At 48.4% G+C, this 27,601-nt stretch overlaps 1 protein-coding gene across 1 annotated transcript in view; it reads left to right on the top strand.

The window, feature by feature from the left end:
• Positions 1-27,601, top strand: part of adck1 (aarF domain containing kinase 1) — a 566,758-nt gene that overhangs the window by 158,460 nt on the left and 380,697 nt on the right. Inside the window, 2 exon segments of the mRNA XM_038773763.1 lie at positions 16,075-16,098; positions 16,100-16,279. Coding sequence (XP_038629691.1) covers positions 16,075-16,098; positions 16,100-16,279 — 204 coding nt within the window.

Below are 27,601 nucleotides of genomic sequence, written 5' to 3'. Positions count from 1 at the left end.
AACCCGGTATCCCCCCCCCTGGCTAGGACCCCTCCTAGCCGCGGTGTATCCACCATCGTACTCCCGAGAGTCAGCTGGTTTTCGCTGACCCGGCTGCCCCTGCCACACTCCGACTCCTCCCGATGTGGGGGGGGAGGGGCCTCCCCCCCCCCCCTTGCCATCCCTCTCTGACCCCGCTTCAGCGCGGGAAAAGCCGCCATTGCTGGCCACACCCCACTCTTCTCTCCTCCCCCTTCCTCCGTCCCGCGCGCGGGAAACAGGGGAAAGCCCGCGCTTTCGCCCGGCCACACCCTACCCCGCCATCTTCAATTCCACCCCCGTCCCCATCCAAGCCCATAAAAAGCCCCCTTAAAACGAGAGGAAGAAAAAAGAGAAAAAGAAAACACGCATAACCAACTTGCACCCCCCCGTCCCGCCTCCCCAACTTAACAATATAACAATATAAATAACAAATCTCAAATAAATACATAAATACATAACTATGCCTGCATAACTAAATAACTACCCAATAATAACGTATTTAACCATCACCCTCCATCGAACAGAACAGTAACCATAACCCTTAAAGAACAGATCAAAAAGCAGTAAAAAAAAAAGCCCCCCCTACAACAACAATAATTAAGGGAAGTTGGCAACGGGAAGAGACACACAAAAAGGAACAAAGAAACCCCCCATAACACAAGTTTCAAAGAAACCAAACGATCCATCAACTTTAACCAAGTTCCGAACTGGCCTAAGAAACACATGGGCCACTTGATCAGTCAAGGGTACTCGGGCGGCCTCGACCGCCGGCGTTCCCAAGTTCTAGTTCAGGTCCAGCTTTTCCTCCCGAACAAAAGTCCATGCCTCCTCTGGGGTCTCAAAGTAATGGTGCTGGTCCTTGTAGGTGACCCACAAACGCGCTGGCTGCAGCATTCCGAACTTGATCCTCTTTGCGTGCAGCACCGCCTTCGTCCGGTTAAACCGGGCCCACCGCTTTGCCACCTCCGCACTCCAGTCCTGATATATCCGCACCGTCGAATTCTCCCATTTGCTGCTTTTCTCCCTCTTGGCCCACCTCAGCACTTTCTCCCGATCACAGAAACGCTGGAATCGCACCAGCACCGCCCTCGGGGGCTCGTTCGCCCTAGGCCGCCTAGCCATGACCCGATATGCTTCTTCCAGCTCCAGGGGCGATGGACCGGCCCCCTCTCCCATCAGGGAGCTCAGCATCTCCGCTACATATTTCGGGAGATCAGGCCCCTCCAGGCCTTCTGCTAGGCCCAGGATCCTCAAGTTCTTCCGCCTCATTCGAGTGTCCAGCTCCTCAAAGCGGCTCTGCCATTTCAGGTGGAGTGCCTCGTGCACCTCCACCTTTCCCACGAGGACCGTGGCTTCCTCCTCCCTCACCGCCATCTCCTGCTGCAGCTCTCTTATCGACGCCTCTTGGGTCGCCTGGGCCCCCATCAGCCTTGTGGTCGTCGCGTTCATGGACTCTAAGAGTTCCACTTTCAGCTCCGTAAAACACCGGAGGAGAGCGGCCTGCTGCTCCTCCGCCCATTTTCTCCAATCTTCTAGCGCGCCACCGGCCGCCATTTTGGTCCTCTTCCCCCGCTTTTTTCGGGGAGCTGCTGCTGCTTTTTTTGTCGCCCCACTCCGAGTACCGACCATAAAGTTGGTCTCACTCTCCTCAGGGAGCCTTCCCCCACCGGGATTCGTCTTTACAGTACCGTCGGGGCCCTCCAATCGGCCCTTAAACACCTTTGTCGCAGGAGCTGCCAAATGTGCGACTTAGCTGGTCATAGCCGCAACCGGAAGTCCGAAAGTTGACATTTTAAAGGCACTGTAAATCAAGCCTCTGTTTAGACATAGAGATGGGTGCGTCATCTCTGCATATATCCAAGGCGTAAGCACCTGCAAAACTTAGATATTGAGGAACTAAACTTCCAGAGTCATGAGGAACTTGCTAGTTGGCCCGTTGCTGCCTCTGCTGTTGTGTGGCAGTTGTGTATCTTCCTGTGAAGCTGTGGTTTCTTTTTAAGTTGGTTCTTGGCATTTCTGGCAAAGCCGGCATTTCTTGCCCGTTCTTAATTGCCCTCGAGAAAGTGGCCACGTTGTTGAACCACAGCAGTGAAGAGTTCAGTTAAGAGTCAACCACATTGATGGCCTGGAATCAGAGGGAAACCAGACAGAGTAAACAAAGCTAATTTCCTGCCCTGCAGGGGGAGCATTGAACCAAATGGGTTTTAACGATAATCCGATTGTTTTGTAATTAACGCTAATAAAACTAGCATTTTATTCCAAGTTTGTTTAATAATTTGGATTAAAATCTCCCATGCCGCCAAGGTGGGAGAAGAGCTCCTGACTCTGAAGCATTAGGTTAGGCCATTAGATTCCTCCTGCAGCAACATTATTATGATGTTGCTATCCCCAAATATGTATTTCAATTGCAGGATCTGAGTAAAGCTCGTGATCCAGAGGAAGTGAGAGAGAGGGCGAAGGGACAACGATAAATCGATACTCATCGCAACCCTTCAAATATTTAAACACCAGAATAAATTTTCCAATCAAGCATTTCTTGCGTTAAAACAAGTGTCCACAAATTTCAAGCTGACGAGCTGCCCTCCTGTGGCATTGCTCACAGCTCACGTTATCAGAGAGTCACAAAGCTTATCCTTTTAGCCAAGCCCGTTCTTTGAAAATTCGTGGCTCATGCACCGCCCCACCTCCCCATGTTGGCCTGGGCATTAAATGGGCATCAGCGGATCATGCACCCTGTCAACTATTTTCCTTTCAGTTGGCTTCAGCGCGAAGGAAAAATCGTTGAGGATGTGTGACCAGTAGCTGATTGGCAGGAGCCCAATGTGCCAGCCAAGGTTGAAAGTTCCGTCCATAAGAATGAGGAATGGCCCAGCCATGATGAGCCACGCGCTGTAGAGAGTCCGGGCTGAGAGGGAAAAGGATGCTTTCGTTTTTATTCCATCAACTAAAATGGAATAGGTTACTGGAGAAGGCAATCCAAGCCAGTGGTGGGAATGGACGCAAATAGAAATGCAATGCACTTCTGGGGTTATGGATTGACAGGTATTTTGATAATGTAGTGGCTGGGGTTAATGGTGTCAGTTGTGGCTTTGTTGGTAACCCCCATGCCTCTGAAGATTATGGATTCCAGTCCGCACTAGAGAGAATCGAGCACAAAATCGATGCTGAACCCCAGCGCAGTACTGAGAAAGTGCTGCACTGTCGGTGGTGCCGTCTTGTCAATGGGTAGATATAAAGGATCCCACAGCACAATTTGAAAGAAGAGCAGGGAAGTTCTCCCAAAGTGTCCTGGCCAACAGTCAGCTTCACCAGGAGCACGTTAACCAGTCAGGATCACATTGTTGTTTGTGGGAGCTTGCTGTGCAGCTTTTGAATATTGCATTTCTCACATTGCAACTCTGTACTTCAAAAGTACTTCATTGGTTGAGAAGTGTTTTGGGGCTTTCTGAGATGGTGACATATACGTTATAGAAACGCGAGCCTTTCTTTGCACAGAAACATAGAAAATAGGAGCAGGAGGAGGTCATTCTGCCTTTCGAGCCTTCTCTGCCACTCATTATGATCAATGCTGATCATCCAACTCGGTGGCATGTTCTCGCTTTCCCCTCATATCCTTTGATCCTGTTAGCCTCAAGACCTATATCTAACTCCTTCTTGAAAGCATAGAATGATTTGGCCTCAATTGATTTCTGTGGTAACAAATTCCACAGGCTCACCATTCTCTGGATGGAGAAATTTCTTCTCATATCAGGCCTAAATTATTTACTCCGTATCCTTAGACTGTGACCCCTGGTTCTGGACTTCTCCGCCATCGGGAACGTCCTTCCTGTATCTATCCTGTCTAGTCTTGTTAGACTTCTATCAGTTTCTATGAGATCCTCCCTCATTCTGCTAAACATAATCCAAAGCGGTATATCTGTTTTGTGGGAGAATTGCCATAGGACATTCTTGCGCTGTCTGCCTAGTCCTTATGGTCTGCCTAATAGTCACCCATTCCTTCCTGCCTGTCGAGTCTTTGTCTGCAGTGTGACCACTTCTCTATGCCTGCTCTCCATGATACACTCCACCTTGCGGATGTTGCACAAGGTCCACAGCTACCACACCAGCTCCAAAACTCAGGAGCTTCAGTTGGAGACACTTACGGCACGTATGCTGGCCCTTGGCACTGGAAATGTTCCCAGCTTCCCACATAGAACAGGAGGAGCACACCATTGCTTTGAGCTCTCCTGTCATGACTAACCCCTTTAAGTTAAACATTTTGGAAGATGCTTAAAATCAAACAATGTCAATTACTCTCAGAACTTTCTTCCCTGGTCCTCGTTACTAAAGAATGTATCCCTTACAACTATAGGGCACAAAATATAGACCTTACAAATAAGCGATAAAAGTAGTAAATACTTACACAACTGTACACTCCCAATCAGCTGTTTCCATTTGCCCCGTGTCTCTTTTGAATCCTGACATCACCTCAGGAGCTCCAAACTCCAAGCTTGCACTCCTCTCTGAGTCTCGCTCTTTCCCGTGCCCTTTTATCCTCCCGGTTCCGCTCTCAGTCTCGCTCTTTCCCATGCTCCTTTATCCTCCCAGCTCCGCTCTCCAGGTCTTTGAAGTCTTTCTTTCTGATCTGTGAGGCAGGAAGAAACTGTGAACATCAAAATGAACCTTTCCTTTGCTTAAAGATAGAGTCCTCTTTGCTTTCACTCTGAATTTGCTGCTGAATCCACTTTTGGTCACACTGACGAATCAAACCAGAGCAGCTGGTTAAAGTATGAATTTGACGGATGTTCTTTAGCCACACTAAGCGCTGGTCAGACTAGATGTTGAACTAATTGGCTGAAATGCAGGGATGTACAGACGGCTGGAGATGTGTGGCTTGGCTTTGTTTGAAGTGAGCTAATCCACTCCATCAAAGGCACTATGAAAACAGAACCTTTGAACCCCGCTGTTCCCATTGCGTTGACTCTCAGCAGCCGGCAATGCTGGAAGCCTTAGCTAACAATGGCACATCATTGCAAGTAACCAGCAGCTTGCCAGTCGGGATCTTAGACTGATTCTTTCTCAGAACCTGGAGCTATGTTTTGTTATGATGTGGAAAGGGTATCGGAACAAGATTCAATCGTAACTTTTGACATACAAATACTTGGAAAGACAGACTAATTTACAATGCTCCGGCGGAAGAGCGGAGTGGAGTGGAACTAATCTGATTCACTCTTTCGCAAAAAGCTGGCCCAGGCCCGATGGGCTGATGCACGCTTCTGTTAACAGTGGCAAATACAGGGCAGCACGGTGGCCTAGTGGTTAGCACAGCTGCCTCACGGCGCTGAGGTCCCAGGTTCGATCCCGGCTCTGGGTCACTGTCCGTGTGGAGTTTGCACATTCTCCCCGTGTCTGCGTGGGTTTCGCCCCCACAACCCAAAAATGTGCAAGCTAGGTGGATTGGCCACGCTAAATTGCCCCTTAATTGGAAAAAATTATTGGGCAATCTAAATTTATAAAAAAAAACCGTGGCAAATACTTACACTTGTGATGTCTTTTGGAGTATAGCAAAATGCACCACCCAGGAAATGAAAATGAAAAATGAAAATCGTTTATTGTCACGAATAGGCTTCAAATTAAGTCACTGTGAAAAGCCCCTAGTCGCCACATTCCGGCGCCTGTTCAGGGAGGCTGTTACGGGAATTGAACCGTGCTGCAGGCCTGCCTTGGTCTGCTTTCAAAGCCAGCGATTTAGTCCTGTGCTAAACCAGCCCCTTCAAGGATTGTGGATGGGAGAAAGGTTAATGTCATGCAGGAGCTAGAATGACAGGAAGTGTCTGCTGTTTTTCTTAAATGCTCATTCACTGGATGTGGGTACCACAGACAAGGTGGGGGGGGGGGACAAATGGGGCTTTATTGGCCATCCCTAAATACCCAGCGAAGGGAGGCTGCTTGAATCATTTCAGTCCTTGTGGTAATGATGCTTCCAAGGTGGAGCTGTCACAGTGGTGGGTCTGATGTTTCTGCCCATTGTGGAAATGGGTAATCAGTGTGATGGGTTCCAACCAACTACACTCCCCTTGTCCACCTGGGGAGTCAGGCAGAACAGGAGGAACAGGCGTCCTTGCTACAGGGTGGATTTTTAAAGGAATGTAATAGGATTTGAGCACAATACAGTAACGAACTCTTATGCAGGATAGTTCAGCATCAGTTTGCATCTATATAGCATCCGATAACATAATCGCTTCTGTGAAGCTCCTTTATTATCAGACAAACATTTTTCGCTGAACCTCATTGTGAGACTAGAACAGCTTGGTTAAAGTGCTAGTTTTGTAAGGGACAACAAAAGGAGTCCACACTGAGTTGTATAGAAAAACATAACTTATTTTTATGTCCCTAGTTCCCTACTGGGTCTTCTGTAATTGGTGCCTGACTGGTCGACTCCATTAATACAAAGGCACATGATCTGTGTTAAGGGTCCCCCGCCCCTTTATCGGGGGAGCTCGTATTCTGCAAGCTCCACGCGGTAGTGGATCATCCCTACTCCGTCAGACCCGTGCGGGTTACAACAGATCGGTTTTAAAGAGCATATTAAAGGAGGAAAGTGGGCTGAAGAGAGGGAGAGGTTTAGCGAGGGAAATCCAGCGCTTAGAACGTTGGCAGCGAGACGCAAGATGACCACAGATGGAGCCATTCACATCGGGGTTGTGGAGCACGGAGATTTCAGAGCATTGTGGCTCTGGAGGAGATTACCGGGATAGGCCATGGCGGGATTTGTAAATGAGGATAATCATTTTAAAATTGAGGAATTGATGGTGCCAATGTAGGCCAGCGAGCAGAGAATTCACTGCTGTCTCCAGTGGCAAAGTCAACCAGTCTTATACCTGGTGTGTCAAATGTTAGGCTTGGTATAGACCCACTGTTACTCTGCCCCTTAAAATGGCTCTTTACATCTAATGTTAGGTTCATACTCTATCGCCACTGTCTGTCTCTGCCTGTCTCTCTCATAAACCATTCCAAACACCTCCCCTTGGAGAAGTCAGTTGAACCAATCAGACATCACTTATGGTTTGTGCTGTTGGATAGAGGGTACCATCCCTTCATCTGCATGCAATTGGCTCAAGCTCCAAATGTTTAAGACTGTGGGCTGAATTTAGCATGCCCTGGAAAGCATGTTTCCTATGGGGGGACTGAAATGCACCTAAAATGGGGGCTGTTGTGGAGTGTAGAATGGGGCGGGTGCTCATCCACCACCTTTTCGCCCACCCTGAGCTCACCCCCCACCGTACGGGTGGTGGGGCGTTGGCAGGTGCCGAAATCAGCAGCCTGCCGGCCATATTTAAATGAACTAAGAAGGGTCAATTAGGCTTGTTATCAAGCCAGTTGAATCTGATAATACATAAATGTTTGGTGTGGGTGGCAGGGGGATTCTCTTTGTCTTTCCTACCCCAAGTGTAATAACGGGCAGAAAGGAAAGGGGGCGGGGGCTGCTGCTCGGGAGCTGCCCTTTGCCGATGGTGGAGTGGCACGCCCTTAGGTTGAACCCCCACTTCCTTCCTACCCACTCCCTCCCTTAAACTGAACTACAGCCCAGTAAGAAATCTGACAACACCAGGTTAAAGTCCAACAGGTTTGTTTCGAATCACTAGCTTTCGGAGCACTGCTCCTTCCTCAGGTGAGTGAGCTGTGCTCTGAAAGCTAGTGATTCAAAACAAACCTGCTGGACTTTAACCTGGTGTCAGACTTCTTACTGTGCTCACCCCGGTCCAACACCGGCATCTCCACATCCTGAGCTCCAGCAGACAGGGTAGCTGGACATTAGAGGTGATGTGGAAAGATGTGAACACCTTTAATTCCGGTACAGTGCTTTCTGAGACAATATTGTTTTGTGGGAAAGCATCTAAAAAAAATATTATTCCATTTTTGACCAGTGCGGACAATGAAGCTGTACCATCCAACATTCAGGCATTTAAAATCTCCCAATAATGGTTGATCTCTGCAGCCTCCCCACCCTCTTCATTTGGGGATGCAGAGGCCAGTTTTAACACTTGGGCCTTGCTCCCCCTCCAGAAAATAAAGCATGCATTTGCATGTATGTGTGTGCATTTAAGTCTGTGTTGTTTGTGCATCGCACAGTTATTGGGGGTGTGTCTGAAGTCCACACTGTACCATTACCTTGTCATGTAGGTTCAATAGTAAAATTGCCATGTATTCCTGAGAGGCAGTGGGGGGTAGTCGATGGGTATCAAAGCTGCAATACTGAATCATCGTAGACCGCTTCTCACAAGCTCTCACATCACGTTCTCCTCCCATTATGTTTCCTCAGGAATGTTTCACTGTAGCTGCACTGGATGAGCAGAAATGTCCTCCCATGAAATGCCGGGTAGACTGAAGCCATTGTTTGTGGTCCCCACTCCAAACATCTGGCAACAGACTGAAACTAAGTCAGTCTCATTTCAAACTTGGCGTCACATTTGACCCCCGGACACATTTCATAATATAATATCTAATAATAATATAATCTTTATTAGTGTCACAAGTAGGCTTACATTAACACTGCAGTGAAGTTACTGTGAAAATCCCCTAGTCGCCACACTCCGGCGTCTGTTCTGGTACACAGAGGGAGACTTCAGAATGTCAAATTCACTTGACAAGCACGTCTTTCGGGATTTTTTGTGGGTGGAAACCGGAGCACCCGGAGCAAACCCACGCAGGCACGGGGAGAACGTGCAGACTCTGCACAGACAGTGACCCAAGCCGCAAAACGAACCTGGGACCCTGGCGCTGTGAAGCAGCAGTGCTAACCACTGTGCTACCGTCAACCATATACCTGTGCTATCTCTATGACTGTCTAAATCCACTTCCATAACATTGTCCCACTTTGCCCTGTCTCAACTCTTCTGCCTTTGTTACTCAAGACTTGAATATTCCGACGCACTTCTGGCCGATTTCCCACTTTCTACCCTCCGTAAAGCTGAGGCCATCCAAAGTTCCACTCCCGTACCCCTATCACACAATTTTAAAATTCTCATCCTTGTTTTCAAATCTCCCTGCGGTCTCGCTAACCCCCCCCCCCCCCCCCCCCCCCCCCCCCCCCAAATCCCTCCTGTCTCTCTGTAATCTCCTCCACCATTTGTGGCTGTGGCTTCCTGAGTTCCAAGCTCTGAAATTTCCTTCCTCAACCTCTCCGCTTCTCTACTTTTCCTTCCTCCTTCAAACCATTCTTTGACATCCACCTCTTCACTCGACATGTTGGTCACCTGTCCTAATATTATCTGTCGTGGTTTTGTCCAGTGATGTTTGATAATGCTGCTGCGAATCCACTTGGGATGTTTTACTGTGCTACATAAGTGCAAGTTTGTTGTGTATAGATTGTGGCAATTGCCAGTTTGGAGTGGTTAGACTGTGGGGACTGGCATTATTGCCAATTTGGAGTGGTTAGACTGTGGGGACTGGCATTATTGTCAGTTTAGAGTAGTTAGACTTTGGGGACTGGCATTATTGCCAATTTGGAGTATTTAGAATGTGGAGACTTGCATTATTGCCAATTTGGAGTGGTTAGACTGTGGGGACTGGCATTATTGCCAATTTGGAGTATTTAGAATGTGGAGACTTGCATTATTGCCAATTTGGAGTGGTTAGACTGTGGGGACTGGCATTATTGCCAGTTTGGAGTGGTTAGACTGTGGGGACTGGCATTATTGTCAGTTTGGAGTAGTTAGACTGTGGGGACTGGCATTATTGCCAGTTTGGAGTGGTTAGACTGTGGGGACTGGCATTATTGCCAATTTGGAGTATTTAGAATGTGGAGACTTGCATTATTGCCAATTTGGAGTGGTTAGACTGTGGGGACTGGCATTATTGCCAATTTGAAGTAGTTAGACTGTGGGGACTGGCATTATTGTCAGTTTGGAGTGGTTAGACTGTGGGGACTGGCATTATTGTCAGTTTGGAGTGGTTAGACTGTGGGGACTGGCATTATTGTCAGTTTGGAGTGGTTAGACTGTGGGGACTGGCATTATTGCCAGTTTGGAGTATTTAGGCTTTGGGGACTGGCATTATTGCCAGTTTGGAGTATTTAGGCTATGTGGACTGGCATTAATAATAATCTTTTATTGTCACAAGTATGAAGTTACTGTGAAAAGCCCCTAGTCGCCACATTCCGGCGCCTATTCGGGTAAGCTGGTATGGGAATTGAACCCGCGCTGCTGGCCTTATTCTGCATTACAAACTAGAACTAGCCCACTGAGCTGCCACTTTAGAGTAGTTAGTCTGTGGGGACTGGCATTATTGCCAGTTTGGAGTCATTAGACAGTGGGAACTGGCATTATTGCCAGTTTGGGGTGGTTCGGCTATGGGAACAGGCATTATTGCCAGTTTAGAGTGGTTAGACTGTGGGGACTGGCATTATTGCCAGTTTAGAGTGGTTAGACTATGGGGACTGCTAGTTTGTATGGATTAGACCGTGTGGTGGATTCAGAACACTTACCCACATGCACCATGGTACATTTGTGATTGCTCAAAGGATATGTGTGTGCAACTGTCTGTCTTTGTCACGAGAAAGCGATCCAGAAATTGTGAAAACGGCCCTGGTTAGCATGTGCTGACATTCTCCTGGGGAGCCACTGTAAATACTGGCACTCTCCCGGGGATCCTCTGCAAATATTGACGCACTGAATCTGGGAAATATTCAAACACCCTTCGAGGGACTCCTGACTCTCTGGTGCACTCAAAATGCCCCTTCACAGTGAAAGCATTGAGAACAAAATGGAACTGCAGGCGTGTGTATCCTGTTAGGAGATGACTGGAGTGTGATGTGCCTGCGGAGTTGTTACCCAATTATGAAACAGCCCAGTGCGACTTGAGAAAAAGAGAGAGACATTTGTGGTTGGGAAAGAAAAAGGTGTGATTTAATTTTAACTATTTGCAGGGTGACGCAGTCAATTAAAACCAATTCTACAGCAGCAAAGACCTGCAGAAAAATCAGCAGATATTTGAATTAAGTGTGTGCTTGAAATAAACTAAATGGACTGTTACAGGGATTGGATCAGGGGCCTAACTCACTGTATTGGAATAATCACAGGTTATCAGTATAATGGAATACGGGCCAACCTGTGAAGCAAGTTGTATTATACTTATTATCCAGTGTTTTATGATAAAAGTAACACTGTCCAACATACAGCAAATCAATAATTTCTTCAGCCATACAGGTAAAGGCTCCTGCTGCAGAGTGTGAAACGTTATTGCCCACCTTACAGATTAAACACTCTGGTTTAATGAGGCGTGGCCAGTCTGATTTGTTCACCTTTCTGATCCTTGTCTAAATCTGCTGCGCTGCGCCATGCTGCCCAGCCCCATGGCTCAGTCAGTATATGGTTCGTCGATGCTCCCCAGCCCCATGGCTCAGTCAGTACATGGTTCGTCGATGCTCCCCAGCCCCATGGCTCAGTCAGTACATGGTTCGTCGATGCTCCCCAGCCCCATGGCTCAGTCAGTACATGGTTCGTCGGCTGCCTTACTGAGCTGTGCCGAACCTTGGTCTGTGTAGGCTGGTCAGCGATAGCAGGGGGTGGCGGTGCAGTCGGCCCAAGCCTCCTCTGCTTAGGGAAGGAAACGTTAACCTGATCGTAATGCTGCAGCTCTGCAGTGACGAGAGACGCAGCCACCTCGCTAACTGAGAAAGGCGATGAGACCAATTGGAGAAATGCATTGTTACGTTTGCAGTGCAAGGGAACAATGGGGTGGCCCTGGTGGTTAGGGCAGCCTGATTGGCCTCAGCAAATGTTTCACTCTTGATTGAAACTTGTTATGCACTGTAGCTCGGTGGCACAGCGGTTACCACTGCTACCTCACAGCGCCAGGGACCTGGGTTCAAATCCGGCCTCGGATGACTATCTGTATGGAGTTTGCACGTTCTCCCGTGTCTGCGTGGGTTTCCTCCGAATCTTCGGTTTCCTCCCACAGTCCAAAGGTGAGCAGGAGAGGTGGATCAGCCAGTATAAATTGCCCCTTTTTAACAAAGATGTGAAGTTTAAGTCATGGGGTTGCAGTGATAGGGCAGGGGAATGGGCCTAGGTAGAATGCTTTTTTGGAGGGTCTCTGCAGACCCAATGGGCCGAATGGCCTCCTTCAGCACTGTAGAGATTCTGCGATTCTATGATGTTTGCTGGAAGATTAGACAAACTCTAATATTGGTCTGGTGTCTGGAGGCTTTCTTTCTCTATGACTCTCTCTGACTCTGTGTATCTCTCAGTTTCTGTCCCTCTCTGTCTCTCTCTATCTCTTGTTGCTCTGCTGCCTCTTTCTCTCTTTCTGTTTCTCTCTCTGCAGTGTCTTTTGTGACAATTGGAAGATGTTGGGAAAATTAGATTATAAATGTAGTGGCTAATTTAAGGGTTAAAAACCTGAGGTTAGAATGTGTTTGTTGAAATGTAATTCTGTTTTGCAGAGCCCGGTGTTTTAGCAGCCAGCAGGTGAAATTAACAAGGAATGTGTTTTTCAGTCTAGGCTAATGGGCTGTGGTTTGACTGAGGAAGTCCTTGGGGAGTTAATGTCCTTTAGCAGCCTGCAGAGATTATTTGTTTTTTTAACTAGGGGAAAGTAGGCCATTGTATGGAGTTCGGAGAGGCAGTACATTTTGGAGAAGCTTTGAGAGAGAGAAGAGTTGAGTTCTGCTCTGCCTGACTCTGAATCCAGTTCTTTCCAAGTAGCTTAAAAGAAAAGGGTAATAATATTTTAAAGCAGAGCTGTCTCGCCTGAAGACAAAGAAGAGGCTGTAACAATCTAGTTGAAGCAGCTAGTTGAAGTTATTCAGCCAGAGTCTGCACCGGGTCCAACCGGAGCCAACTCTATTTTATAAAACAAGTATTACTCTATGCCTTACTAATTTTAAGATGGATTAAGAGCTGTATGTTTATTTTCTTGTTGTTTAATGGGAAATTGTGTTGTTGTGCTAAGGGATAATTATAAGCTTTTTTTTGGGGGTGTGAAGTTAAAAGTTTAAAGTTGCATTCATAATAAAGTTTTGCTTCAGAAATACCAAAACCGTATTTTTCATGCAATGACTCCTGGAGAGAATCATTCTTTCAACAGTCTTAAAGTAAACAAAAACATTGGGGTTTCAGACCAGAATCCTAGCCACTGTTGGGGTCTGGCCTGGTATCGTAATGCTTTATGTATCTATGTATCTATATGTGTGTGTGTGTGTATATGTATGTCTCTCTCTTTCTCTCCGTCTCTGTGTGTCTCTCTCTCTCTGTCTTTCTCTCTCTCTTTCTCTCACACAACATTGCTGATGGTATTTATGATTACTGTTCAGGCTGTCTTCATATTTTTGGAGAAACATTTCGCACCAGCACAAAACTCCTACAATGTGCGAGATGTTATTAGCCTCGCTTAAGCACTTCTCATTTGGTACTAGGTGTAATAATTGAGGAATTCACATTTCCATTTGATCTAAGAAAAAAAGACTTGCATTTATAGAGTGCTGTTCACGACCACCTGACATCTTACCGCGCTTTACAGCCGATGAGGTCCTTTTGAAGTATGGTCATTGTTGTAATGTAGGAAACGCAGCAGCCAATTTACACACAGCAAGCTCCCCCAAACCAGCAATGTGAGAAAGACCCAAAAAAATCCAGTTTTGTCATGTTGATTGAGAGATAAATTATTGGCCAGGCGCCGGAGGGAACGCGCCCCCCGCATCTGCGCAATTGTAGCCACAGGTTGTTTTAGGACCAGGCAGACGGGACCTCAATTTAATATCTGAACCGAAAGTCAGCGCTCCTTCGATACTGTGCTGGAGGGTCAGTGAGGAGTTCTGTGCTCAACCCCGCGTGTTAGCCTTGAACTTGGAATCTTGTGACTGAGAGGTGAGAGTCACTGAGCCGTGACTGACATACAACAAAGTTCCTGCATTCAAACCTACAATGGCAGACAGGAATAGACCCTCTGGTCCATCTGGCCTGTCATCAGCAATTGCCTTACCTTCTGTCACACTATCCTGACACTCTTCACCCTACCCAAAATGATGTGATCTCCTGGGAGAGGCATGTGAACAGATCAAAACCCAGGCCCTATATGGGTTTCAAAAGGAATTGTTAATTGTGTCAGATGTTACTCCTTTGAAATGCTAATGTGGTTAGAATTTTTAGAATCATCTCAGGCAATTATAGCGACTTCTGCTATGGTGCAGTGTTAAGTGCAAATGAGTCGATGGGCAGCCAAGAGACTGTCATTCACGCTTTATGTACTTAAGTGCTAGAAATTATTAATATCTTGATTGCCTGACATTGTGCAAAAAAAAAAGAACCTTTTGATTTTGAAATGAACTTGCCTTCAATTGAAAGAAAATCGAGGAGCATATCAAGACCACAGTCTTAGCTTTTTAGTTCTTGGCTTTGTATTTCCTATTTAAATGTGGCTCAGCAAACAAATCTGAACGGGGTTCGGTGAGGATCTTTACCTTTAACAATTCATCAGAAACATGGCAAGGGCTGGAGAATGAAATTGCTGCATTTGCAGGGATTCCTAGTTTATCAAAACAGTTTATGTATTTAAGTCAAATATTTCCGTGCGGTTCTATGCCTCTGTATAGTTATTTTACTTGTGAATAAATCCGACTGTCAGCTTAGCCTGAATGTTATCATCTGACCACCTTCTGTTTGCCGTCTGTTGAAATTGATAGGAGGAGGTGGTGGACTTTCATATGTGATGTCCATATGTGATGAAGCTTCTACAATGTTGTTGGATAGGGAGTTCCAGGATTTTGACCCAGCAACATGATGTCTTCTAACGCTACATTTAATAGGTCTGCACAGGAACATAGGGACTGAGGGGTGTGTGTGAACAAAGCGTTGAAGGTGACAGGATAGGTTGAGAAAGTGGTTAAAAAGGCACGTGGAATTCTAGGCTTTACAAAGAGCGACGTACAGTGCAAAAGCAAGGAGGTTATGTTGAACTTCTGCCCACATTCTCCACTTTCATTTTAAGGGCAGCGCGGTAGCACAGTGGTTAGCACAGTTGCTTCACACCTCCAGGGTCCCAGGTTCGATTCTCAGCTTGGGTCACTGTCTGTGTGGGGTCTGTACGTTCTCCCCGTGTCTGCGTGGGTTTCCTCCCACGGTCCAAAGATGTGCAGGTTAGATGGATTGGCCATGCTAAGTTGCCCTTAGTGTCCAAAAAGGTTACGGGGATAGGGTGGAGGTGTGGGCTTAAGTAGGGAGTTCTTTCCAAGGGCTGGTGCAGACTCGATGGGCCGAATGGCCTCCTTCTGCACTGTAAATTCTATGATTCTGTGAAGCTGTGTTTCAGCCTCAGCTGACGAAGTCTGTCCCGTTCTGGGCACCGCACTTCAGGAAGAATATGAAGGCATTAGCGAAGGTGTGGAAAAGATTGACCAAAACGGTTCCAGGAAGGAGGAACTTCAGTTACGGGAATTGATGGGAGAAGCTGGAGTTGTTCTTGTTAAAGAAGGGAAGGTTAAGGGTGAGATTTTATCGAGGTGCTCTCAACGTCACAAGGGGGTCTGGACAGAGTCGATAGGGAGGAGCTGTTCCTGTCGGCTAATAGGGCCGAGATCAGGGGAGACGGATTTAAGATGATTGCCAAACGAAGCAAAGGTGACATGAAGAAAACAATTGTTTTTACTCGGGGAATGGTTACAATCTGTAATGCACACCCTGTGAGGGCGGCGGAGGCAGGTTCAGTTGTGGATTTTGAAATGGAATTGGGTAAGGACTAGAAGGGGGAAGATTATTAGGGCAGCTGGATTGGAGAGGGCCTGGGATTGGCTGAGTTGTTCTTGCAAAGCAACAGCATGGAATTCAGACTGAATGGCCTCAGTTTGTGTTATAACCATCCTATGATTCTATGTGTACTTGGTTTTTGGGGGGGGGGGGGGGGGGGGGGGGGTCGTATTTTGGTGAGAAATCGTGGGAATGTGATGTGAGCGATGCCTGCCCTTTCTTTTAATACTTCAGGAATTTGCCTTGTCGCCTCTGTCTTTCAATGAGATAGCCTCACCTTTCAGGTTTCAGACTGTTGGAACTGTCTTTTTGCTTCCCCAACCCCATCAAGGTCCATCACCGTTCCGCCGGACGCCCTGCTCGACCTTTGCTCTGCCAACAGGGGCACGTTCATCAAAGTGGGCCAGCACCTTGGAGGTTTGGACTACCTGTTACCCGAGGAGTACACCAGCACCCTGAAGATTCTACATAGTAAAGCCCCACAGAGCAGTCTGCAGGAAATCCAGCAGGTCATCGAGGAAGACCTCGGCAAAGAGGTAATGTGGAGACTGACACTCGACGTTTTTATGTCTTCTATAGAATTAATTTTAACTGAAGGGAGGAGAAAGTGCCCCTCTCCCTACCGACATAGGCACATACACACACACCTGTATCCTGCTATTGTTAATATTTGTGTCTTTAATTAGTTCAGAGGATTTATCATAATTATATTTTAAGGTCTCGAGTGATATTGTTAATTTTGGTACTGTTAATTAAAACAGTTTGGAGTATTTATCATATAATTATTTTTAATGTCATGAGTGGGTCAAATAATGTGTTGGTGTCACAGAAATGACCGTGAAGCTGTCTCTTTAACACGATGAATGCTGGTAATTAGCTATTGATGCGTTGAAAATAAGCCACAGAGTAACAAGATCCATCTTTATAGAGGCTGCAAGATGGGAACAGAGAGATATAGGCGACATAAATTAGGCAGTGGGACAGACAGATGGAAAGAGAGAGAGAGAGAGAGACTGAGAAGTGGATGGAGAAGAAGCAAGCGGGAAAAAAGAGAAACACAAAAAAACACTTTGAGAGAAGCAGATAAAAAAAATAGTGGTATTCACACATCACAAGGCAGGCACACATGCGTATATGAGCACGCATGAGCTCAAACACACACACACAAACATACACAGTTATGTAAACCCACAAACACACAGGCACAAACACAGATATGCACGACGCACACACAAACACACAGATGAATACAAACACACAAATGTGCACACACACAATTTCCGTACATAGAATGAGATACACCGATCAAATGGGTCAGTTATGAGACCTGTTTGCGACCGACGCATTCTCTATGCATCAAAATGGCCATTAAGATTAAAATGCCTGTACTGTCCGCTCTGGACGTGGGAAAGTTGATTGCGCTTGACATGTGAGCGCAGGGAGGGAAACAGCAATCAGCCCCCAGTTAGCAGGGTCAGAGAGAAACCCGCTGGCCAGCCAGCGTGACAATCTGAGGGATATTCAAGCGGCTTTTGTCCCAGAACGCTTCCTTACCCTGTGCGAACAGAGGGCAGAGTCGGCAGGGGCTCTGAAGGGCAAGGTTAGAAGCTGCAAGTGGAGCTGTTTCAAATCACTTCGTTCTGATGCATCATTTTTTTTCGAACCCAAGATTTACGGGAGGGGAAGTTGTTTTATCCATTCATTGCTGAGGGGAGAATATTTTCAGGGGAGAAGGAGAAAGAAATTTGCCTTTAGATTTGCTTTCCATCGCTGATCCTCCTTTTATTTATTTGATGGGCTGGAGCTGCTCGTCGCACTTCACTGGTTTCAGCAGAGCAGCTGGGTAGGTTCACCATCATTTCACAGTAAGAGCACCCCCCCCCCCCCCCCCCCCCCCCCCCCCCCTCCGCCACACACACACGACCCTTGTTGTCTTTTAGCCTACTCACTCCTCTCGCTAGCTGCCTTTATCGTCATCTCTCGGCATTTTTCTGTGGGGAGAATGAACACAGAAATAGAGTTCAGAAGCTGGTGTGAATTGTATGTTTTTTTTTTGTTAAATGTCCCTCAGTTGCCGGTTGTTATTGGCAGCCCGTGTGCACAGGTGGGAGATGGGCTCTCGGAGAGCAGGGCATGGGGCAGCCCAAATGGCAGACACGCCAGCCGTGGACATTCCCTGTAATAGCAGACAAAAGCTTCTTTCCCCAATCCTATTGGGCTTAAATAAATGGTGAGATGAGGGTGGCATGGCGGTTAGCACTGCTGCCTCACAGCGCCAGGAACCCGGGTTCAATTCCCGCCTCGGGTGACTGTGCGGAGTCTGGGCGGGTTGCCTCCGGGGGCTCAGGTTTCCTCCCACAGTCCAATGATGTGCGGGCGAGGCGGATCGGCTCCGCTAAATTGTCCCTTAGTGTCCAAAGATGCACAGGTTAATTGAGGTTACGGGGATAAGATGGGGGAGTGGGCCTCGGTAGGCTGCTCTTTCAGAGGATTGGTGTAGACTCGGTGGGGTTGAATTGCCGCCTTTTGCACTGCAACAATTCTTCTATGTACATATTCGCACCTGAGTGAGCACTTTAAAGTGGTCCTGCTACTCCGCAGCTTAACCTGTCTCTACCTCAGCTGCTCCCCCCCCCTCCCGCACCTCCACCATCAACACCTTTCCCACCACTCCACTGCACCTCCACATTTGGCCCCACTGTTCCTGAAGATGTTGCCACTTATTGGGGTCATGTCCTCCATGTGGTACATTGTTCAAATATCCAGCTGCTCACCTTTGAGTCAAAAGCTTGTGGATTCAAGGCCACACCCTCGGAGACTTGAGCGCAAAAGTCTTGGCTGATGCTCCCCACTGGATTACTGAGAGAGAACTACCACACCATCGCATGCGCTATTTCTCAGCTGTTAAACCAGGGCTTGGTCGGCCCTCTGAGGTGAATGTGACAGGCCCCATGGCACTCTTCTCAAGGAGAGTAGGGGGCTTAACCCTGGTGATAAAAGTAAATTACTGCGAATGCGAGAATCTGAAACGAAAACCAGAAAATGCTGGACAATGTCAGCAGGACCGACAGCATCTATGGAGAGAGGACGGAGCTAACGTTTCAAACCAGAATGTGTCAGGACTTAACCCTAGTGCCCTGGCCGATGTTAATCCCTCACTCAACATCACAAAAAGCGGGTTATCTTTATCACATTGATATTGTAGGAGTTTGCTGTGCACTATTTGGCTGCTGTGCGTCCCAATGTTACAACCATCCACATTTCCAAAGGTCTTCCAGAGGCTGTAAAAGCACTTTGGGACTTCCTGAGGTTGTGAAAGGCCCTACATAAATGCAGGCCTGTCTTTCTTTTGTTCTCCATGTGCGAATATACCAGCCTGTTGAACAATGGAAGACAGAACCCTCCAGCTTGATAGATCTGGCGCCCGAGGTCCAAATAGTTGCACTGACCAGTGGGGGAATCAGAAGCAAGAATGGCCTAACCTGAGGCTTGGATACCAGCTGCGGCCTAACCTGAGGCTTGGATACCAGCTGCGGCCTAACCTGAGGCTTGGATACCAGCTGCGGCCTAACCTGAGGCTTGGATACCAGCTGCGGCCTAACCTGAGGCTTGGATACCAGCTGCGGCCTAACCTGAGGCTTGGATACCAGCTGCGGCCTAACCTGAGGCTTGGATACCAGCTGCGGCCTAACCTGAGGCTTGGATACCAGCTGCGGCCTAACCTGTGGCTTGGATACCAGCTGCGGCCTAACCTGAGGCTTGGATACCAGCTGCGGCCTAACCTGAGGCTTGGATACCAGCTGCGGCCTAACCTGAGGCTTGGATACCAGCTGCGGCCTAACCTGAGGCTTGGATACCAGCTGCGGCCTAACCTGAGGCTTGGATACCAGCTGCGGCCTAACCTGAGGCTTGGATACCAGCTGCGGCCTAACCTGAGGCTTGGATACCAGCTGCGGCACCAGTTTTACCACCCAGGCCGGGATCAGCTTACTCAGTACTGACCAGGGGAATGACCCTGCTGGCCTCTGAACCTGCACAGTTAAATACAAAACCAGGCAGTACATCTCAACGGAGCTCTCCGGGAAATTAGAGGCGGTCCACCTTTCATCCACCACTTAGTTTATCCGGAAAATGAATTGGGAGGTTATGAGTATAGAGCAGAGGAGGGATTGGGATGAATTGGACAGCTCTTTCAATGAGCCAACATGGGCATAATGGGGCAGACTGGCCTCCTTCTATGCTGTATCATTAAGAACAAAAGAAATAGGAGCAGGAGTAGAGCATACGGCCTGTCAAGCCTGCTCCGCTGTTCTATATGACCGTGATTGATCCTCAGCTTCAACATCACTTTACCGCCCATTGTCCGTAACCCAAGATTCTCCGAGAGAACAAAATTATGGCTGTCTCAGCCTTCAATATATCCAATGATGGAGCTTCCACACCCCTCTGGGGTGAAGAACTCCAAAGATTCGCAAATCTTTGAAGAAATTCTTCCTCAGCTCACTCCAAAATGATTAGCTACTTACCCTAAGGTGGTGCTCCGATGTTCCCCAGCCAGAGGCAGGCAATCTCTCAGTGTCCGCCCTGTCAAGAATCTTGTATGTTTCAGTGAGATCACCTCTCATTCTTCTAAACTCCAGAGACGCAGACCCGATTTACTCCGCCTTTCACCATGGGACAACCCTCACATCCCAGGAAGCAATCTAGCGAACCTTCACTTTACCATCTCAAATACAAGTCTATTCTTCCTTAAATATGGAGGAAAACTGCACACAGTGCTCCAGGTGTTATCTCCCCAAAGCCCTATATATTTGTTTTTGCTTCCTTTACTAGGTATATGCTCAAAGCGCTACTAAATTTGTCAATTTTGTAAAATTATGCTGACTTTCTCTGACCATCGCATGATTTTTCTAAGTGCATCGTTAAGATGTAGACCACCAGATCCTGTGAATTTTTGGGATTTTAGTTCCTAAGATTTCTCCAGTACTTTTTCTCTGGTAATATTAATTACTTTGTGGTCCTCACTTGTATTAGCCCCTAGGTTTTCCTCTGACATGTAATTTGTGCCTTCAACTGTAAAGATGGGACAAATATTTGTTCAATGACTCTGCCAATTCCTCATTTTTCTGAGGTAATTTCCCCTGTCTTTGCTTTTAAGAAACAAATGTATACTTTAGCTACTCTCCTCCTTTTTCAGGTATTTGTAAAGACTCTAACAATCAGTTTTTATATTCCTGGCTAATTTACTCTGTCTATTGTTTTCCCATTTGATTAAATGTTTTTGTGGCCCTTTGCTAGTTTCTAAAATACTTCCAATCCTCAAGCTTAACACATTTTTGCCACAGTATAAGTCCCTTCTTTTAATCTAATGTTATCCTTAACTTCCTTAGTAAACCTTGCTGTTTTATTTTCAATGGAATGTATTTCCATTGAACAGTTTGAATTGTTTCTTAATTTGTCTCTCTGTTTATTCGCTATCATGCTTTTAAAACTATTCACTCAATTGTAGCCAGCTCTCCACTGCCCCGCCCCCACCCCCCAATACTATCTAGTTACCATTAATTACGTTTAAGATTCCTACTTGAGACGTGCATGTCACTCTCAAAACAAGTCAACAGAGTTTGTCCACAGGTTTGATTGTGATAAAAGCCTGTCGATCAAACAAGACAGAAGAAGGCCATTTGGCCCATCATGCCTGTGACATCAAATTTCCCTTCCCCAGGTCAAAATATAATCACCACAGAACATCCAAAAAATACTTTGTGGACGTTTGATGTGTTATCAATGCTGTGTAAAATAAGTAGAATCAAGGGGTGCAATTCTCTTGAAAGATTTCTAAGTGTTGTAGTGAGCGGGAATTGCCCCGAGCTTCCTGGCGCTCAGCCAAACGAGGCTTCCATGCAATTCAACGTTAATTGGTCCACTTAATGAGCCTCATGGCATTTTCATCCCAAATGATTGCTTGGCAACTGATTCACTGGGACTGCGCTCGCCAGCCCCCCGCTAACAAGGTCGAGCAGCACTTAAGCTGCACTTGCTCAGCCAGCTCACAACAAATGGCACTGAGGAGACCAGGCCCAAGATTCGGGGATGCTGACCTGGGAAGGCTCCTGGATGTGGTGGAGGCCAGGATGGATGTCTTGTTCTCGGAGGGTGAGCCACAAGGTAGCCAGTGCTGCCTGGCATGAGGTGGCGGCAGCAGTCAGCTCGGGCAGTGTGACCAGGAGGACTGACCAGCAGTGTAGGAAGAAGGCCAACAATCTACACCGGGCAGCACGAGTGAGTAGACACCAATGCCCCCCCCCCCCCCCCCACCTCCCTCCGACATGTCTCCAGCACTCACCCCCCCCCCCCCTTCACGGGGGCATCCACCCCCCCACTCCTCCTTCAACTCCCCCAACCCTTCCTCCACTCCCTCCCCTCTTCAAACCTTGCCAAACCCCTCCTTCACTCTCCTCTCCCCCCACCACTGTGAACCACGCATGTGGCTAACGATGTCCTCTCTGTATCTCCTCAGGAAAATCTCTCCCACAATCAACAGGAAAGGGGCCAGACTGGCATTGGGGTGCGGGACATCAGAATCTTCAGCTCTTTCGAGGAGCGTGCTCTGAAGGTGACTGGTGTCGGCGAGTACAAGGCAGTCACCAACGTGGAGGCTGGCGGACGCCGCAGAGGTGAGGAACCACCGGGCTCCACCTGGAAGACCTGTCAAACGCGAGTAGTGATTGCCTTGTTGACTGACTATCTCTCCCACTGACCACATGTCCATTCTCCCACAGGTCCTCCAGCCGACGGGGCCTGCCCATCTATGGTGGCCCCCTCTCCAGCCTCCCAGGACAACACCTCTGAGGAGAGCTCCGAGGATGCAACCATGGTCACGGCACAGCCGTCAATCCCACCTTCCACCAGCGCAGAGCCGGAACCCGTGGGCAATATGAGTGGTCAAGCATCTGGGGTACAACCTGGTGAGTACCACACTGCTGCTGATGTACAAGAGGCAGGAACTCCCAGTCGGAGGGCTGCTGGATCCCAGAACCCAGCTGGGTCCCAGCCTGATGCGGTGTGGATTACCCGGAGCTGATGGAGACGTTAGGGAGCGGCGGCAGGGACTCTCAGAGGGAGATGTCAGCATCGCTCCAGCAGATCCATAGTCCATTGGAGGAGTCCTGGAGCTATGGGTGCAGGAGATGGCGCCAGCAATGCGTGGCACTGAGGGCAACATTTCTAGAATGGCGACCGCAGTGGAGAGCTTGGTGGATGGCGTTGGCACCATGAGTGAAGGTCTCCAAGGTGTTGCACAGTTGGTGATGGCCATGGCTGAGGGTCTCAGCAGTATGTCTGCCTCACTGGGAGATGTCACCCAGTACCAGGCCTACCTTGCTCAGAATAATTCATTGGGCGGAGGCACGTACATTGGGATAGCCCAATGGGGGAGACGGTGGCCTCTTGGTATTGTTGCTGGACCAGCAATCCGGAGGCCTCGGCTAATAATCCTAGTACAGGGGTTCAAGTCCCACAGCGGCAGCTGGTGGAATTTAAACTCAATGACATGAAAGCTAGTCTCAGTAATGGTGACCACCACAACTACTGCAATTGTTGTTAAAAAACAAACAATCTGGTTCACTAATGTTCTTTCCTGAAGGGAATCTGCCCACCTTACCTGGTCTGGCCCACATGTGACTCCAGACCCACAGCAATGTGATTGACTCTTAACAAGCTCCTGAAATGGCCTAGCAAACCACTCCGTTTAAGGGCAATTAGTGATGGGCAACAAATGCTGGCCGAGCCCAGCAACGCCCACATCCCATGAAAACAATAAAGAGAAAGGAAATGCCAATGGTGGCCAGTTAGGGAGGAGCCAGGATTCAACAAGAATATTTGGTGTTGGGCCAGGCGCCATGTTTCCTGATCTGGTGTTCCTCTCCCAATCATTTTCCAGTCGCTGTACTCCTAGTGCTAATTATTTTGATGTGCCATCGAAGAGGCGTGGTCGCAACTATATTGATAATAAATGCATAATTATAACACAGCCTGGCTTTGAAAAAATTCGGGGTCTTAAAGAAAAATCAGAAAGATGTGATAACATTGAAAAGAACAACCTGCCTGGGACGGATTGGCATAGATGTCTCTAATCTCAAATCTGCAACACAATTGGCGTTTTACAGACACCACAGTACAAAAGGAATGATTCACTCGTTGACCTAATGGTCACAGGGATGGAGAGGGAGAAGAATCCCTGTTACATTTTAGAATGAAGATTGAGGGCTGGGGAGTCACTAGCTCTGACCAGCATTTCAGGCCCTCTTAAGTCATCTGAAGAAGAGATCATGGACAGCATTAGCTCCATGCAGACGGGGAAGGCGCCGGGACCGGACGGATTCCCGGCGGACTTCTACAAACAATTCGCGACAGCGCTGGCCCCGCACCTGCGGGAGATGTTCACAGACTCGCTAGCTAGGGGCACACTCCCACCCACGTTAGCACAGGCCTCAATCTCGCTGATACCTAAGAAGGACAAAGACCCAATGGAATGTGGGTCATACAGACCCATATCTCTGCTGAACGCAGACGCCAAAATACTGGCCAAAATCCTAGCCAAAAGGCTAGAAGACTGTGTACCTGAGGTGGTCACAGAGGACCAGACGGGCTTCGTCAAAGGTAGACAGCTTACCGCGAACATCAGGCGCCTGCTGAACGTGATAATGACCCCCTCCGGGGAGAGAACACAAGTGGTGATCGTCTCCCTGGACGCAGAAAAGGCCTTCGACAGAGTCGAATGGAAATACCTCATAGAGGTACTGGAGCGGTTCGGGCTTGGAACAGGGTTCACCGCTTGGGTAAAGCTCCTATACAATGCTCCCATGGCATTACGGAGTGTACGGACCAACAATACCAACTCCCAATACTTCCAGCTGCACAGGGGCACCAGACAAGGATGCCCACTGTCCCCGCTGCTGTTCGCACTAGCAATCGAACCGCTAGCAATCGCACTCAGGGCAGCAAAAAATTGGAGGGGGATCCGAAGGGGAGGTAGAGAGCACAGAGCCTCACTCTATGCGGACGATCTTCTCCTCTATATCTCGGACCCACAAAGCAGCATGGACGGAATCATTGCGCTCCTGAAAGAGTTTGGAGCCTTCTCGGGCTACAAACTCAACATGAGCAAAAGTGAGATCTTCCCAGTACACCCGCAAGGGGGGGGGGGGGGGGGGCAGCACTAAAGGGGCTGCCGTTCAAACAAGCCCGACACAAATTCCGCTACCTGGGGATCCAAATAGCCCATGACTGGAAAGGGATCCACAAATGGAACCTCACCAGCCTGACGGAGGAAGTTAAAAAGGACCTGCAAAGATGGAACACACTCCCGCTCTCCCTCGCGGGGAGAGTCCAGACGATCAAAATGAACGTACTGCCCAGGTTCCACTTCCTGTTTAGATCCATTCCGATCTACATCCCCAAGGCCTTTTTCAAAGCGCTGGACAAACTTATCATGGCGTTCGTATGGGGGGGTAAAAATTCTAGGATCCCAAAGAAGGTCCTACAGAAAACAAAATCCGGGGGGGGCTAGCCCTCCCGAATCTACAATTCTACCACTGGGCGGCAACAGCCGAGCGAGTAAGGGGATGGATCCAGGAGCCAGAATTGAGTGGGTGCGTGCGGAGGAGGCCTCCTGCATGGGGACCTCCCTCCGGGCCCTCGCCACGGCAGCACTCCCATCCCCACCCTAAAAACACTCCAGCAGCCCAGTGGTGACAGCCACCCTCCAATCCTGGAACCAACTGCGGCAGCAATTTGGCCTGACCAAAATGTCGGACAAGGCTCCCATCTGCAACAACCATAGGTTCACACCAGCACGGATTGACGCCACCTTCAAAAGGTGGAGGCAGGACGGGGGGACACTGACAGTCAGGGACCTATACACGGACGACAGGATCGCAACACTGGACGAACTGACAGAGAAATTTCAGCTAGCTGGGGGGAACGAGCTACGGTACCTGCAGCTCAAAAACGTCCTAAGAAAGGAGACAAGGATGTACCCACAACCGCCACGACAGACTCTACTGGAAGACCTACTGGACGCAAGTATCCTAGAGAAAGGGAACTGTAGCGACATGTATGACCGACTGGTAGAAAGGGACGACACCGTACGGACGCAACAAGAAGGAAATGGGAGGACGACCTGGGGATGGAGATAGGGTGGGAACTCTGGAGCGAAGCACTGCGTAGGGTCAACTCCACCTCCACGTGCGCAAGGCTCAGCCTGACGCAACTAAAAGTGGTACATAGAGCCCACTTAACGAGAAACCGTATGAGCAGGTTCTTCCCGGAGGTGGAGGACAGATGTGAACGGTGCCAAAGAGGCCCGGCCAACCACGCCCACATGTTCTGGTCTTGCCCCAGACTTGTGGATTACTGGACAGCCTTCTTCGAGGTTATGTCCAAAGTGGTGGGGGTGAGGGTGGAGCCATGCCCGATAGTGGCGGTCTTCGGGGTTTCAGACCAGCCAGATCAGATCTATTCCTGGGGAGGAGGGCGGACGCCCTTGCCTTTGCCTCCCTGATCGCCCGCTGTAGAATCCTGTTTGGCTGGCGGTCAGCAGCACCACCCAGAGCTGCAGACTGGCTGTCCGACCTCTCGGAATCTCTCCAAATGGAGAAAATCAAATTCGCCATCCTAGGGTTGGACGACGGCTTCCATAGAACGTGGGAGCCATTTATGCAATTGTTCTGGGACCTGTTTGTGGCCAACGTACAAAAGGAAGAATAGCTGGGTGGCCAAGAACCAGGGAAAATGGACGGGAATCGGGGGAAGGTAGCCGGGGGGGGGGGGGGGGGGGGGGGTGTTACGGTTTCGTTATGGGGGTTTGATGGCAAGCTAAGGCCCAAAACCAAACTATAAATAAATGCCAATAAACATGTGCCTCGGCCATATTGGGGAATGTAGAATATGTGTGCTGGCTAAAGGGGGTGGCCACAATTGTTGTTATAAAGATGCTTACCTGTAAATATACAGTCTCTGTTCTATTCTCAGAGATCAGTTTCAACACCTGTTTAATGACTGTCAGATAGAACGTTCTGCTGCTTGGAGAGGACCCTCATTGTTTCCTCTTTGCATGAATTCTCAGCGTACGCTGAACTGCCAAGCAGAAAATAGACTGAAACCCAACTTAATTGCAATTAGCCTTTTGTTTACACTTTGCTTCTTAGCTGTTCATTTCCTTATGAAATAACAAAGAACAAAGAAAATTACAGCACAGGAACAGGCCCTTCGGCCCTCCCAGCCTGCGCCGATCCAGATCCTTTATCTAAACCTGTCTCCTATTTTCCAGGGATCTACTTCCCTCTGTTCCCCGCCCGTTCATATACCTGCTAGATGCATCTTAAATGATGCTGTCGTGCCCGCCTCTACCACCTCCACTGGTAAAGCGTTCCAGGCACCCACCACCCTCTGCGTAAAAAACTTTCCACGCACATCTCCCTTAAACTTTCCCCCTCTCACTTTGAAATCGTGACCCCTTGTAACTGACACCCCCACTCTTGGAAAAAGCTTGTTGCTATCCACCCTGTCCATACCTCTCATAATTTTGTATACCTCAATCAGGTCCCCCCTCAACCTCCGTCTTTCCAATGAAAACAATCCTAATCTACTCAACCTTTCTTCATAGCTAGCACCCTCCATACCAGGCAACATCCTGGTGAACCTCCTCTGCACCCTCTCCAAAGCATCCACATCCTTCTGGTAATGTGGCGACCAGAACTGCACGCAGTATTCCAAATGTGGCCTAACCAAAGTCCTATACAACTGTAACATGACCTGCCGACTCTTGTACTCAATACCCCGTCCGATGAAGGCAAGCA

The sequence above is a fragment of the Scyliorhinus canicula genome, chromosome 2 (genome assembly GCF_902713615.1).
Source record: "Scyliorhinus canicula chromosome 2, sScyCan1.1, whole genome shotgun sequence".
NCBI classification, from domain to species: Eukaryota; Metazoa; Chordata; class Chondrichthyes; order Carcharhiniformes; family Scyliorhinidae; genus Scyliorhinus; species Scyliorhinus canicula.
The sequence above is the reverse complement of the archived record's forward strand: the minus strand, read 5'-3'. Positions and strand labels throughout refer to the sequence as shown.